The 17327-nt window shown below is 38.5% G+C and overlaps 1 protein-coding gene across 1 annotated transcript in view; it reads right to left on the reverse strand.

Moving 5' to 3' along the window:
• Appbp2 (amyloid beta precursor protein binding protein 2) overlaps positions 1-17327 on the reverse strand; it is a 43973-nt gene that overhangs the window by 17612 nt on the left and 9034 nt on the right. The window contains exons 2-5 of the mRNA XM_051185002.1: positions 12410-12498; positions 10794-10945; positions 9971-10094; positions 2346-2514 (exon numbers count right to left, since the gene is read on the reverse strand). Coding sequence (XP_051040959.1) covers positions 2346-2514; positions 9971-10094; positions 10794-10945; positions 12410-12498 — 534 coding nt within the window. The remainder of the gene's footprint in view (positions 1-2345; positions 2515-9970; positions 10095-10793; positions 10946-12409; positions 12499-17327) is intronic.

The raw sequence follows: 17327 nt of genomic DNA on the forward strand, positions 1-17327 counted from the left end.
AGCTCATCTTTTAGGCTTCAGTCCTAGGCTAGGTTTCCTATGTTTTCCTTTCCCTTCTGTAAGGATTTATCCCCTCTCTCCCTCCCCCTCTCCACCACCCCCTTCTTTTTCTATCTGAGATAGGGTTCACTATATAGCCTTGGCTGGCCTGGAGCTTGCTATGTAGACTAGTCTGGCCTCAAACTCAGAGAGACCCAACTGCCTCTGTTTCCCATTTGCTAGGATTAAAGGTGGGTGCCATTATACCCATCTATTACTTTCTATATTAATTATGTTTTTAGTTAAGTGCTTATTTTGTGCTAGATAATGTTCTAATAAGCACTTAATGTTCACTGATACATTTTAACTGACACTACAGCACCATGGTATTCACTATTATGATGGAAAAGTGAAGCCCAGAGGTCAAGTGGCAGGCAATGAGCTAGCATCTATGTAATATGAGGAAAACAAACAAAAATGACATGAGTGATTAGCAGAAGGTTAAAAAAAAAAGTTATCCTGGATAGTGAAAATTGCTATTATATACAAGAAAGAAGACAGCAAGAATACCCATTATGGTAAATTCTGGGCTTAAGTGAGAAGTCCTGTCTCAAGCTGAAACAGTGACTGAGATTCCCAGAATCATCCTTGGACCCCCACACACATGCATACACATGTATACATGTATCTGCCTACATACATGCTCTCACATCTATGTGAATGCACATATACATATTTATGTATACTACACATGCATACATATGAAAGAGGGCTGGAAAGATGGCTCAGTGGTTAAGAGTAGCTGCTCTTAACCCACATTCAGTTTCTAGCATCCACATTAGATTGCTCACAATCGCCCATTTTAACTGGGGTCCAACACTCTTTTCTAGTCTCCTCGGTACTCATGTACACATAGCAACACATAGGCAAACATGCAAACACAATTAAAAATAAATTTATAAGCTGGGAAGTGGTGGCACACACCTTTAACCCTTGCACTCCAGAAGTAGAGACAGGTGGATCTCTGTGAGTATACAGAGCGAGTTCCAGGCCAGCCAAGGCTGCACAAAACAAACGAACAAACAAAAAGCAAAAATAAATCTATAAAAAAGCCACTTAAGGTAGACAGCCCTGTAGAATACCCAACACTGACCTATAGCCTCAACTCATGTGAATACACACACATATATGAACACACCTTCATTTGTAACCCACAGAACACACCCACAGAAAATTTTAGAGATCACTAGAGACAGAAAGAATTATCTGTTCTCTTCTATAATTTCTTCCATTTCACTTAAGAAATACTGCTAGTCATAAATAATAAAATGCAAAAATAATACTAACAAGCTGCATTTTTTCATGAGTTCCTACCTCTAGGTTTCTGTTTTGAGTTCGCACCCTAATATTAAATGAAATAAACCCCTTCCTCCCTAAGTTGCTTTTAGTCATAGGGCTTTTATCAGAGCAGAAGAAACTCTAAGACAGCTACTAAGTAAGCTGATTTTGTTTCAAAGTAGTACAATAACACTTTTAGAACTATGGTAACTATAATGCAGTTTTAAAACATTTCAATGGTATGGTGCATGCCAAATTAAATACTATGTTTAAACTCATGTTTAATAGTTCACCCAAAATGACATATAACCAAATGCTTCTAATAAGGTTCAGTGAACACAGCATTTCCTTTAAAAGAAATTTGTCAGACAAACACTTATACAAATTAAGCAAAAAAGCCCTAAATTTCACTTGTAAATATTTAAGATCCATCTCACACACTCCTTTTTGCCAGATTTTTACATATATTAGAAAATAGAGTATTTTTCCATTTTGCAACAAAATGACATGAACCTAGTATGTGAAAGCTGGGAATGGTGGTACATGCCTGTAACCTGAATCCAGATTTCAGGAGGCAGAAATGGAAGGATCCTGAGCCTGAGGTTTGTCTGGGCTACCTGGTATTAACTTATCCAAAAACAAATCAAGGGCTGGAGAGATAGCTCAGTGGTTAAGAGCATTGGCTGCTCTTCCAGAGGTCCTGAGTTTAATTCTCAGCAATTACATGGTGGCTCACAACCATGAGACCTGGTGCCCTCTTCTTGCCTGCATGGGACACATGCAGACAGAATGCTATACACATAACAAATAAGTCTTTAAAACAACCCTGAAGATCACCCAATACATGACATGCAATTTATAAGACATGTAAGAGAAGGCTTATTCTGTTTCAAAGGGAGTTAGTTACCTTAAAACACTTACCTCACCATGATGGGTTACATTCCTGTAACACCAGCACCCCAGCACTTGAGAGATTGATACAGGAAGACCACAAATTCAAGGCCATCTTAGGCTACAAGCCAACTTACCTCATCATAGTGGCTTTTTGCAAACAGGAGCGCACATAGTTCTCCATAGAGAGCAGCTCTGTTTGCTTGCTGGCCATGTTTTGATAACTTATCCATGTATGTCTGAGCTAACTTAAATGTTTCTTCACCTAAATGATATTTGCAATTTCCATTTCGCACATGGAGCAACCTGAAAACGACAAAAAGTCCTTTAGTTTTGGTACTTCCAGCATTGTGACCCTAATATCCTCTTACAATAATGATGCAGCACCCAAATGACAAGACAGTGGATGCAAGAAATGGGACTGCATTAGAAAAAACTATTTTTTCTCAATTGGCACAGATGATAATGCTCAAAGTTTCCTGTGATCAATCTCAGCTGATTTCTAAATATTCATATATTTAGCATGTACTAGCAAAAGAATCCTTTTTGTCCCAAATTCCAATATAATACAAAAACAGTAAAGGAAATAAAAAAAAAAAAAAAATCAATCTGACATGTTACCACTTGCCATCACCTTTCTTTCTCATTTTTTGTATGTCTGTGCATCACTTCATCAGTTGCCAGTGCTCTCATTCATGCTGCTTCCTAAGTATTCATTTTTGCTTATTGTACCACTAAGGTAAGTTCAATGACACAGCAGTGATTACCTATTCTTCCTATACCCTCTGTGGTAAAAAAAATTCTGAGTACACTAAAAAAAATAATGCACAATGTGCTAACAATCTGTTGAGTATGAAAGCATATCAACATGCTTTATTTAGAGCAGACTAAACTCTAGGCAGTAGTAGACTATGCACCTACAGACTACAGGACAAGAACAGTTGTTAAGCAAATGCTCATCTATTATTATATGCTGGCTGAATGCCTTTTTTTTTTTTTTTTTTTTTTTTAAAGACATAGCCCTGGTTATACTGGAACTCAGAAACCCTCTTGCTTCTGCCTCCCAAGTACTGGGATTAAAAGCATGTAACACCATGCTGGGATCTAGGCTAAACAGTAACTATTGTTTACCATGCCAACCTATTCAAATTTCAAATGGAAAATAAGCAAACAGAGAAGTCAGGCAGTTTATAATGTATTTACTGCAAGACTGAAAGGCTAGACTGGCAAGATGGCTCAGAGGGCAAAGGCATATAAAAACCTGATGACTCAAGTTTCATCTCTAGATTTTACTGGAAGGAGGGAACAGAATCCTAGTTGTCCTGACTCCAACACATGAGCCATGGCATGTATGTGCCTATGTATACATTCATGCACACCTGCATGGACACAGTAAAAACAAAATAAAAACTGGCTACAGAGATCCTCAATGGATAAGGTGCTTTCCACGAAAGCCAAAGGAGCAGAGTTTGGATCCCCAGAACCTACCTACACAATAAGGGAGCAGGCCTGGTGGCAGCCTGTACTTCCAGCTCTTGGGATGGAGAAACAGGGGATTTCAGGGGCAAATTAGCCAGCTAGACACAGTGAGACCTTACCTCAATAAAGTGAAAAACAATCAGCAAGACCTAATGTCAACTAACTGACTCTACATTGATACATATATGTATCCACACATGTACACATACATATGAATATGCATGAATACCACACACAGGAACACAGACAATTTTTTTGGTGGTGATGTACACGTTTTGTTGTTGTTAAGATTTAGTTATTATTTATACAGTGTTCTGCCTGAAGGCCAGAAGAGGGCATCAGATTTCAATATAGACTGTTGTGAGCCACCATATGGTTGCTGGGAATTGAACTCAGGTCCTCTGGAAAAGCAGTCAGTGCTCTTAACCTCTGAGCATCTCTCCAATCCCACAAACAATTTTTAAAAATAATAAGCAAATTACTAGATCCATACTAGACAAAAGAGACAAAACCAAAATACATGATAACCAGTTGTTGAGATGGCTCAGTGGGTAAAAGAGGCCTAATGACCTGAGTTTAGTATCTAGGACCCAAGTGATGGAGGGAGAGAACTGAGTTCTGCAAGTTGTCCTCTGACCTCCACATGCACTGTGTTTGGCATGTGCCTCAGCCCCCTGCCCCTACCTCTCCTTTTATAAAAATAAACATAATTTAAAAAAGGAGGGCCGCTGGGCAGTGGTGGTGCACACCTTTAATCCCAGCACTGAGGAGGCAGACGTAGGTGGATCTCTGTGAGTTTGAGACTATCCTGGAGAAACCTGTCTCTATAAATCAAATAAATAAAGATAATAAAATAAACAAAGTAAATACAAAGTGATATTGATGTGGTGACACACACCTTCAATTCCAGCACTCTGGTAACAGAAACAAACAGATCTCTGTGAGTTCTAGGTCAGCCAGGGCTACATAGTAAGATGTCTCAAAACACAGACACAGACACAACAAATACACATTGTGATCATCTTAAGTGTGGACATAGGCTTAAGAAATGCCTGCGTTAGTTATTAAAGCATACTTCTGTGTTCCTAGAGACAGATCATAGGGACTGTGAACTAATCAATGGATGAACTGGGACACTGTGAAAAAGAGGCAGGGCCTAGCTGAAAAAGGAGGTCACTAGGAGGACATCATTGGGGGCTGTAACTTGTCCTGACTTTCAAGTATCTCCTTTCCACTCCTGTTCCAACATGCTTCTGTTACTATGTTTTATCTGTGTTGATGAACTGGGGTCAAGTAACCATGAACAGGACTCCTAAAACATTAAGCCAAAAGAAATCTTTTCTCCCTTAAACCGTCTGTCAGGTATTTAGTCAAGTCTAAGATGGGATACCGCTTTTTCTAAAATCTAGTATATTTTCATGAAAATAAAAGGTAAGTGCTCAGGATTCATGAAGCCCTGAGTTTGATTCCTAGCACCAAATAAACAAAATTTTTAGGGGCTGGAGAGATGGCTCAGAGCTTAAGAGCAGTAACTGCTCTGCTCTTCCAGAGGTTCTGAGTTCATTTCCCAGCAACCACACAGTGGCTCACAACCATCTGTAATGAGATCTGGTGCCCTCTTCTGGCCTGCAGACACACGTGCAGGCAGAACACTGCATAATAAATAAATCTTAAAAAAAAAAAAAAAACTTTTTAAATAAATTTTTAAATAAACGACAGACTGAATGGGGAACAGGTTAGACAGTGACACTAAAGAAGGGCTGAATTCTAATCTTTGGATTTTGATGAAATACAGAAGATGAAATTTTGTTTTCTGTCTTCTGAAATAAGGTCTCACTTTGTAGTCTAGGTTGGCTTCTCATTTACAATCCTCCTGCCACCTCTTTTCAAATGCTGAGATTACACACATGTACCACTACATCCTTCCTGAACCATGCTTAAGTGTACAATTCAATACTATTAATTACATTCATTGGGTTATACAATCATTACCCTAACAGAAACTTTGTAACTATTAGTCAATAGCTTCTCATTCTTTCTTAAAATTATTTATTTATTCTTGTTTTATGTATACTGGTATTTTGCCTACATGCATATATGTGTGAGGGTGTCAGATCTTGGAGTTAAGACAGTTGTTAGCTGCCACGTGGCCGATGGGAATTGAACCCTGGTCCTCTTGAAGAGCAGTCAGTGCTCTTAACTACTGAGCCATCTATCTCTCCAGTCCCTCTCGTTCTTTCTTATCCTAGTCCTCAGTAACTTTTTACTGTTTATAAATTTACTTCTATACTATATACTTCTACTATATACTTTACTTCTATACTAAAATACTTTTATATAGTAAATATAAATCTAATATAAAATAGAATATAAATGTTTCTATCTACATATGTCTATAAATTTATTTTATATATACATATATGTACACATGTCATTTTTTCTCACTGGGTAAAATTCAAGGTTCATCCACATTGCAGCACACAGAATTGAGTATCTATTCATCTGCTAACAGATTCTTGGATTCTTTTCAGCTTCTGGCTCTGTGACAAGCATCCAAATATCCTGAGTCTCTCCTTTCTTTCATTTTTTATTATGTACATGTGTATGTCTACGTAAGAGGTCAGAGGGTATCAGATCTCCTGAAGCTGGAGTTATAGGCAGTTGTGAGCTACCTGATGTGGGTGTTGGAAATCAAATTCATGCCCTATATAAGTATGTCTGTGTTGCAGAGAGGTTCCTTTAGCACTTTAGCCCCAGCACTTGGAAGGCAGATTCTGAGTTCGAGACCAACGTAGACGGTCTATAGAGAGTTCAGAACAACTAGGACTACACAAACCCTGTCTCCAACTAAAAACAAAAAAAAAAAGGGGGGGGGAACCACAATATGTGCTTTTAACCACTGAGTGATCTCTCTAGCTCCTTAATCTCTGCTTTCAATGCTCTTGGGATATGCACCTTGGAATGCAGTTGCTGGGCCACATGGGAATTCTATCTTTAGATTCTGAGGCCAAACTGTATACTGCATAGCTGCATCATTTTACACTCAGCAACAGTATGTAAGGTTTGTAATTTCTCTTCATCCTCATCACCACTAACTTTCTGCTTGTTTTGCATTGCTGGAAATCCATCTTAAGACATGACACAAGATGGGCAAGAGCTCATTTCTAGTTCATTTAAAAAATTCTTGATACAAATGAGGTGGTATCTTATCTGTGATTGACACAGAGTTCCCTGATGACTGATACTGTAGTATTTTTTCATATGTTCATTAGCAATTTATACAGCTTTTTTGGAAAGTGTTTACTCAAGTCCCTTGCCTATTTAAAAACTTGGGTCATTTGTTGTTGAGCTGTATTCCTTGATACACTCTAAATACTAGACCCTTGTCCAATATATAATTTGCAAATACTTCCCATTCTGTAGGTTGTCTTTTTTTTTTTTTTTTTTTTTTGAGCCAGGGTCAGTGGGAATGGTGGTGTATCTTGTATCCCAACACTAAGGTGGCTTGGGTAGAACTGTGTTTCTGAAAGGAAATATAAATAAGGACAAGATGGGTACAGGGACAGGAAAGAAGAGAGACTGACAGGACCTTGCTATGTCTCCGGACTGCTGAGATAACAGAAGTAAACCACCAGACCCACCTTTACTGTTCCTCTGATTTATAAAAATTTCTAGAGGTTCTGATTATTGTTGCTTTTTTATATTTGTGTGTGTATATGTGTACGTGAGTACTCAAGTAGATGTGGAGGTCAGAGGTTAACACTGATTATCTTCCTCAATTGCACTCCTCTTGTATTTTGAGAAACTTGCACTAAATCCAGAGCTTGCCAATTCAGACACGTGCCAGCACCATGCCTGACACACCCCCTTTACCCTAAGTGCTAGAGACTGAACTCTGACCTTCATGCTCACAGGGCTAGCCCTTAACTCACTGAGCCATCTCCCCAGCTGTTGATCCTTTTTTAGAGACAAGTTCTCAGCAATCCCACTACCACTGTCTCCTGAGTGCTAGAATTACAAAAGCATACCACATCATCTAGCCAAAAGTTTGGGTTCAATGAATGTAGTCCTTCCCTCTCCAAAACAATGCCATTTCTTTTTCTTGTATATTGACTAAAATTTACAATATAATATTGACTATCTCTAGTAGAAGACATCTTTTGCCTTTTTCTTGATTCAGTGAGGAAAAGACATCCAGTGTATCACCAAGTTCACTGTTTCTCTCTCCCACTCCCCAACTCCTCCTTGCTGTACACCCTTCCAGGTTGGTTCTCTGAGATAATTTCTTGATATGTAGCTCAAGCTGGTGTTACAGGCATACACCACCATGCCCTGTAGGTCTGTCAAGGAGGTCTCTTCTAGTCCTAGCTTTCCATGGTGTTATTTTGTTTGTTTGGTTTTATTAAGATAGCAGATTTTGTCAATTTTCATCATCCACTAAAATTATCATACTTTTTGTTCAGTCTTCTATTGTAGTATACTGCTTGATTTTCATACGTCAAAGCACTCTTGCCTTCTTGGTTTAAATCTCATTTTAAAAACAATGTATAAATTGCTTTACATATTTTTTAGATTTGATTTGTATTATTTTATTGAGGATTTTGCATCTATATTTATGGAAGCACTGGTCTATAATTTAGAATTAATTGTCTTGTTATATTTTCTTTCTGGTTTTTTTTTTTTTTTTTTTTCTCTTCTTTTTTGGTTTTTTTGAGACAGACAGGGTTTCTCTGTATAGCTTTGGAGCCTATCCTGGCACTCGCTCTGTAGACTAGGCTGGCCTTGAACTCAAAGAGATTCGCCTGCCTCTGCCTCCCAAGTGCTGGGACTAAAGGCGTGAGCCACCACCGTTTGGCTTTCTTGTTATATTTTCACTGGGCTTTCATTAATGGATCACAAGAACCCCATAAAATGAGTTGGGAAGGGACTCTTCATCAATATGATGGATAAGTATGGGATAGACCAGTGCTAACTCTTTAAATGCTTGGCACAATTTACCAGCGAAGTCTTTTGATCCTGAATTTTCTCTGTTAGAAGGTTTATAAATAATTGTTATAGGTCTTTTGAGATTTTCAATTTCTTCCATCATCATCGTATGGGTATTCTGTGCATTTCTAGAAATTGGTTCCTTTAATCTAGAGTTTACAACTGAAGATGAACAACTTTTCATAAATTTCCCTTATGATTTTTTCACATTTCTAGGTCAGCAGTCTTGTCTCAATTCTGATTTCTGACTATGGTTCTAACTATGGTTATCTGCATGTTCCCTCTTTTTTTTTTTTTCCCCCAATAAATTTGCTTTAAGTTAGGGAAGAAGTCATTATAAGGTATAGTCAACAGTCAGCTCTCTATGTGAGCCATTCTTGCTCCTCTTGCTTGATGACAGAGCCTAAGCTTGAGAGGTAAGCTTGACTAATTTAAAGCAGTATTAGAGTAGGGATGCCATTCACCTTGCCAGTGACTGACTCAGAGATTACCAAAGGTCTTGGCCCTGACGTGTTAAGACTCACAGGCAGATCTGTCAGTACACATTAGGACCCTGGGTCCTGGTGGACTTGAAATTTTTTTCCTTTGTCCTGAAAATCAGTGAGGTACAGCCAGGTGGTGGTGATGCACACCTCTAATCCCAGCACTCAGGAAGGCAGAGGCAGGTGGATCTCTGTGAATTCGAGGCCAGCCTGGTCTACAGAGTAAAGTTCCAGGATATCCAGGGATACACAAAGAAACCCTGTCTCAAAAAAATGAAACAAAACAAAACCAAAACACAAAACAAACAAACAAAAAAAGAAATCAGTGAGGTATATTATTTTCTCTCAAACACTTAAGATACCACTATGGTCTTTTATCTTGTCCTTTCTATTTACCTCTTGATTGCAAGCAATTAAACTACCTGAGATCCGTATTCTTTTTAAATCTGAGTTCAAGTTGTTTCCTGCCTACAGTTCAAGGTTTTTAATTTATTAAAAAACAAAACAGGTTGGGCATGATGTTGCACCCTTTAATTCTAGCACTTGGGTGGCAGAGGCAGGAAGATCTCTGAATTTAAGGCTAGCCTGGACTACACAGAAAGCCCCTGTCTCCACCCACATGCCATGCACTACTATAGTCTACAGCAGGTTAATAACATTTTGGAGATGGGAGTTGAACTACTAAAACCATGGCATAAATAACATCTAAGAGATTTACTCAATTATTGGGAGTATACCAAGAATTCTGAGCCCAAACATCAAGTAGCACTATAGCTAAGAACAACCTAATCATAGATCATCTGCTCCAAGCTTACCTCACACAACACTCCACTGCTCTAAACCAGTGAAGCATCTCGTCATGCAGAGTACACAACTGAAGACAAGACAGAAAAACCTTTTCAGCATCACTATACCAGCCTGCATCGGAAAGAAAGCCACCTGAAGAACAAGGAAATCAACAATATTAAGTGTCTCAGTAAACTGTTTAACATTTAAACAAAACACTCCATAATATTAACTTACTATGTTTAACTTTCAAAGAGTTTGATATCTTGCACAGGATGACGGAATAGTAATTTGAAGTAATAATTGCCTGAAACATAATTTTAACTCTGTACAGTTGTGAAAACTATTGACATTACAAAAGTATTACAGCACACACACACACACACACACACACATCTCTACCTTTCCAAGATAATTTTTAAAAGTAGTTTCTGCTATCCTTACAAAATATCTCCACAAAAATTAAAAATAACCAGTTTTGAAAATCAAAACAAAAACAAGACCCTAAAAAGATTTAAATCTCATTCCACAGCATACAGTAAGCAGTTAAAGAATTTGGTGACAGCATGACACAGCAGAATGATGTGCTGTGGGATCAGAGAGGCACAGGATTCTAAACATAGCTCACTAAAAGCTATGAGCTGATCCACTTACTCAACTTCTTTCAGTCTACTTCTGCATATGTAAATACTATTACTGTCATTGTGCTGGAATGCCATGAGAATTCAGGAAGATACCACTTACATGCTGAAGCTGAGTAGGCCACACCTAGGTATAACAGCTGCTCACAATCAGCCTATGCAGATTGTGCCATTACAGAATAAAACACTCCTCTACTTTGTTATTACTTACCTAATACAAAGCCAACCTGGATAGCCTTCTCCTTTACCGCAGCATCTGATTCTGCTATGTAAGAGCACCGTCTACTGAATGAGTAGGCCAAGACAGAAGCAACTTTAACACCATGATCCATCAAAGCCTGAAAACAATGATGAAGCAAATGTCTGAAAGAGAAGAGAAAGGTGATTCTAGAGAGGTAATTGATTTTGCCTCTTTAGAGCTAGCTGGTCCTTTACAAATATAATACTGTTTTCCAAAACAAAATGAGGTGAGGCAAAGTCTGTAACCTGATGGTACTGAAGGATGGGGCTAGCTTTAAAAATTATATATACTTCAATAATAAAAAGAAAACTGGGCTGGGGAGATGGTTCAGCACTTGCCACACAAGCCTGACAACCCAAGTTTAGAGCCTAGATACACATAAAAGCTGAGCACAATAGCACAAGCTCTAGTAGTCCCAATGCAACCCTACAGGGAGATGGGAGGCATGAATAAGAGACTTGTTAGAAGACCATAGGTCAGCTAGCCTGGCATATGCATCAAGGAGCATAAAGAGACACTGTCCAGACAGGAGGTAGTGGCACGTGCCTTTAATCCCAGCACTGGAAAGGTAGACAGGAGGATCTCTTGAATTCAAGGCCAGCCTGATCTACAGAGTGAGTTCCAGGACAGCCAAGGCTGCACAGAGAAACCCTGTCTGAAAAAACAAAATGGGGGTTGGAGGGAGGAAGGGAGGAAGGTAGAGGGGGAGGGAGGTAGAAGAGGGAAGAAGGGAGAGACAGACAGAGAGAGACTCAAGTTAAGGTGTAAGGCAAGGACCAACACCCAAAGCCAGACTGGGCTACAAGACATCCTGTCTCAAAACAAGCCAAACATTCAAATCCCTCACTAAGCACTTTATTATGTATTTATAAAAGTTTGTTATTTGACATTTTCCCATTATATATAAAGAATGATTACTATAATCATTTGCTCTTCAAGGCTTTTCATTGACTTATAATTCCCATGCCATGGAATTTGCTATCATAGCATTCAGTAGTCTTTTGTCTACTCATAAATTTCAATGGTGAAAACATTCTGGAAATGTGTATTACTGATGGCTGAACAAATAAATGTACTTATTTAATATCACTGAATTGTGTACTATTTCATTACTTTATGTGTATGAGTGTTTTGCCTGCATGTATATCTATGTACCACATGTATGCCTGCTGTACTTGAAAGGCCACAAGAGGATGTCATACCCTTGAAACTAGAGTTTCATATAGGTGCTGTCCTACAGGTGCTAGGAATTGTGTCTGAGTCCTCTGGGAGAGCGGCCAGTCCTCTTAACCACTGAACCATCTTTCCAGCCTTGAATTTTATATTTTGAAATACTGTTAAGTTGCAAATTTTATAATATATATATATATATATATATATATATATATATTAGTAGTATATATTTTAGTAGTATTTTGGGTTTTTTTTTGTTTCTTTTTGAGACCCTGTCTCCTATCTGTAATTCAAGCACTCATGCAGAAGATGTTCAGAAGTTTAACAAGTTCAAGGTCATTTTGGGCCACTTGAGATTCTGAAGAAAGGATAGTCAAACTCACAAATGCTAGGGCCCATGCACATAAGTTTACCTTTTATCCAAAGCTCTCAAGACTTTAGCAAAAACTTCCAATTCACAGAATTCACTGCCCAGTTGACATAAGCGTCCCTGTTGGTAAAGCTGTAATAATAATAAAAAAAAAAAGAATTATTTCAAACTTTTTAATGTTACGTTCTACTCTGTGATGACAAAAACTGGATTTAATAGAGGATTTTAATGATTGATTTTTTTTAAGTATTAATACACAGCAATATCAAGATAGAGGCTTACATAAAGAAAAATCTAATGAATTAGAATAGCACCTGGAACATGATAAAGCACCAAGAAGCAGTATTTATCATGTACAATCCCATCATTCAAGAAACTTAAATGTTCTTTTTCTTTAAACAAAACTGGATAATAACAGCAAAAACAGTGTCTAAAATAAACAACTTGTTGATATGTTCTTTTGGGGCCCTTTAGCCAATTCAAGTATTCAGCTTAGTTCTGCATATATTTCATAAGCACTAACATTATATAGTACATTTATCTACAAAACCAGGATGATAGGACTCAAATACATCTGTCTTGTTAGAACTGGATTTTTTTGTTTTGGTTTTTCCAGACAGGAAAACTCTGTGTATACCCACCTGTCCTAGAACACGCCCTGTAGACCAGGCTGGTCTCAAACAGAGATCTGCCTCCTGAATGCTGGGATTAAAGGCATGTGCCACCACCATCCATCAGGAACTGGTACTTTTAAAAGAACAATTTAGGAGACAGGAAGCGGTGACACACAATTTTAATCCCAGCACTCAGGAGGCAGAGGCAAGCAGACCGAGTTTAAGGCTGGCCTGGTCTACAGGGGGCATTCTAGGATAGCCAGGGCTGCACAGAGAAACTGTCTCAAAAAGCAAACAAAATAAAACAAGCAAGCAGAAAAAGAACAATCTAGGGACTGCCAAGATGGCTTAGAGGGTAAAGGAGCTTTGTAGCTTAGCCTGAAGACTAGAGCTCAATCACAGGGACCCACATGTTGGAAAGAAAGAACAAATTCCTCCAACTGTCTTTTGATCTCCACATTATGTGCACAAATATAATTCTCCAGTCTCCACCTCCCTCTTCCCTATATGAGTGTTGGGATTGCAGACTGGGGATTCAAACTCAGATCTTTATGCTTGCATGGCAAGAGTTTTTTTTTTTTTTAACCTACTAGAAATTAAGATTTTTTTCTTAGTGTTTAGGGAGAATTCTGAATATATTGGTTTTGATTCTGCTGTGCACTATTTTGCCCACAAATTTAGAACTTTGGTTATGAATTCTCAGCTTCATTTCTGCATTATTCTGTTGTCAAATAAGTATAACTGATTGGTACCAATAAATTTTACTGTTTCCATTCTCAAAAGTTCTAGGACAGCTAGGTATACACAGAGAAACCCTGTCTGGAAAACAAAACAAAAACAAAAACAAAACCCCAGTTCTAACAAGACAGATGTATATGAGTCCCATCATACTGGATCTGTAGATAAATGTACTATATAATGTTAGTGTTTATGAAATATATGTAGAACTAAGCTGAATACTTGAATTGGCTGAAGGGCCCCAATAGTTGGTTGAAACTATATAGTGAGACTCTAACTCAAAAACAACAAAACCACCCTAAATATGCCACTCCCTTTGAAGTTTTTTAAATTACGGGTTTTGCCTTTAATATTTATTTTTATTTTATGTGCACTGGTGTTTTGCTATGTGTGTCATGTTACCTAGAACTGGGATTACAGACACTAATGAGCTGCATGTGGGTACTGAAATTGAATCCAGGTCCTCAGTGCTCTTAACCACTGAGCCATCTCTCCAGCCCACCACTCCCATTTTAAATCTTCTATATGACTGCACTCACTATGCATTTAGAACATATACAAAACCTTGAATGTAACCAACTCCTGAAAGTCATCTACCCTCACCTTTCTCTTCTTTGCCCAGTCCCTACATCCCCACCATCTTAGTTCTCAGTTCTAACTTTTGGAAATATAAGCCACTGCCCCATATTAAGCACAAGCACCAGAATTCTTTGATTATTTTATAACTAAGATTATCTCTACCAACATGTTACTTTCAGATTTTCATGATACAGTGTGCTTTCTTCCAGAAGCAGACTCAGGACACATATGCATTAACCTAAACAGGCATTTGTTAACCATCACTCCATTACTGCAATCTAAGAAGTGGCTTCAGTCACTACTATGATTCCCAATCCTTAGCACAATGCCTGGTACTAGATACACACTTAAATTTTTTGGAATGAATAATTAAAATTGGTAGTTACTGTAATCTCTGGATGGAACTTGAAACTCAGAAGACACAAATCCAAGACAGTCTCTACTCTGTAGTTTATAATTAGCCAACCAAGTATTCAGTACTGTTATTCTGATATTTTTTATTCAGAAATTGGTGAATATGACAGTAAGGAAAATCCCCAAATTTTACACATTGGTATGTTGCTCCAACCATGTTATGAACACATGAATGAGAAAGTTCTAACAACTTTTGTCTTCTTTCATTCATTCTTCAAGACAGGTTTTCTCTGTGTTACAGCTCTGGCTATCCTGGAATTCAATTTGTACACCAGGCTAGCCCTAGAACTCACAGAGACTTGAATACCTCTGCCTCCCAAGTGCTGGGATTAAAGTAACGTGCCATAAAACCTTTAAAATTTTTTTCTAAGTATTTGTCTTTATTGTTTGTTCTCTCCCCCCCTCCCTCCCTCCCCCCAGTATGTTATTAATTTTGATTTTAAGAGAGTTTCTCTGTGTAGTCCTGGCTGTCCTGGAACTTGCTCTGTAGACCAGGTTGGCCTCAAACTCAGATACACCTACCTGTCTCTGCTTCCCAAGTGCGTGGATTAAAGTCATGTGCCTCCACTTCCTAGCCTTTCCAGCCCTCTTTTAAAAATATTTGTATGAACTTTTGAGAATGTCATACAATGTATTTTGGTCATATTCACTCTTGCCTCCCCCAATTCCTTCCAGATATAACCCCCTACACTGCCAAGTTCAATTTAGTCACACAAATTCTCTTGGTTGTAAGGCCATCCACTGATGCTTGGGTTGGTTCCCAAGGGCCATATCCTTAAAGAAAATCAACTCTTCCTCTCTTGGCCAACAGCTCCTTAGATAGGGATGGGACTTCACGTTCACCTCCTCACTCTGCTGATATTTTGTGTAGCTTGAAGCAGGACTTGTGCACGCTGTCACAACTGCTGTGATTCATATACACAACTGCCCTGATGTTTCGTTGTGATTATCTACATAAGTCTTTTCAGTTCCTTACTCTACAATGAGCCCTGAGCCCTGGAAGGAGGGGGTATGAGCTGAGCATTCCACAGTCATTCTCTGTACCTTGTCCAGTTGTAGGTCTCAGCTGTGTTAACTGCAGTGTGTGTGTGTGTGTGTGTGTGTGTGTGTGTGTGTGTGTGTGTGCGCGCGCGCACGTGTTTTAAGCTAACTTTTTTTAGGGCAAAGGGCTAGTAGAACAGCAACCTCACTTTCCTACTTAGGAGACTATGACAAAAATGGAAAATTGAAAACAAATTTTGAATATGGTTACATTTATTTATAGGTGTTTCCTACTTTAACATCAGATCAAGGTAGATTCATTTCACAAAACTCAGAGCTCACTGTGCCTGTTGTGTCTTCATTGTTTTGATAGCAAAAACCAAAATGCTTTTTATAACATGACTTTTTTAAAAAAGATTTATTTATTACGTATCCAGTGTTCTGTCTGCATGTATGCCTGCATACCAGAAAAGGGCACTAGATCTCATTATAGATGGCTGTGAGCCACCATGTGGTTGCTGGGAACTGAACTCAGGACATCTAGAAAAGCAGACAGTGCTCTTAACCTGAGCCATCTCTCCAGACCCCAGACACTTGGTTTTGCACACGCTAATTGTGTACTCTACCCCAGCCCCACTTTTATTAACTCAATAAATATCTGAATATTTATTCAGATGAATAATTCAGGTGAAAAAGCACCATGCTAGTTTGGAGAAAATAGTGGTGACCCCCCCCCCCACATACCCCACAGCTATACAAAGAACTGTTCTCTTATCTATAAAATTAACCATTATCTATCAGAAAAGAAAAACAGTCCACACAGATTTAGGAAGGTAGCTAAAGAAGTTTAAGAAGACCTATTAAATATCCTCAAGAAATAATTTCAGTTGACTTCTGCAAAAGAATGGAAGTATGATAAATAGCAGTGTCACAGATGCAGACATCTAACCCTTTTTAAACAGAGAAACACAAAGTAAAAATATCATAAAAATAACTCTTGTATAAACATCTGGGCTTGAAACCTTTTTTTTTTTCCCCAAGATGGGGTTTCTCTGTGTAACAGTCCTTGCTGGCCTTGAACTCAGAGCTCTGCTTGCCTCTGTCTCCCAAGCACTGGGACTAAAGGTATGAGCCGCCACCACCACCTGGCTTGAAGCTTTTCAAAAGCAGAAAATCTACAGTTGTCAGAAATTAAGATGTAAACTTAGCCTGATGTGGTGGTGCACTCCTTTAATCCCAGCACTCAGGTGGCAGAAGCAGATGAGTCTCTAAATTTAAGGCCAACCTAGTCTCCTAATCTCTACATAGTGAGTTCTAGGACAACTAGGACCACACAGAGAAATCCTATCTTGAAAAAAACAATTTAAAAAAAAAAAAAAAAAAAAAACCTGGCTGATGTGGGAAGATTGTGAATTTCAGGCCTTCTATGTTAAATAATGAGAATATATCAACCAAACAAGGAACCAGAGCGACGGCTCAGTTATCCAAATGCTTGCACAGCTATCAAGCATGTGGACTTGAGTTTAATCCCCAATATCTACACAAGCAAGGAAGCCTCTCCTAGAATTCTAGCACTCGGGAGGCAGAGACAGGATAATGGGAAAACAAACACATACCCACAGCCCCTTTTCCTTT

The sequence above is a fragment of the Phodopus roborovskii genome, unplaced genomic scaffold, assembly GCF_943737965.1.
Source record: "Phodopus roborovskii unplaced genomic scaffold, PHOROB, whole genome shotgun sequence".
NCBI lineage: Eukaryota > Metazoa > Chordata > Mammalia > Rodentia > Cricetidae > Phodopus > Phodopus roborovskii.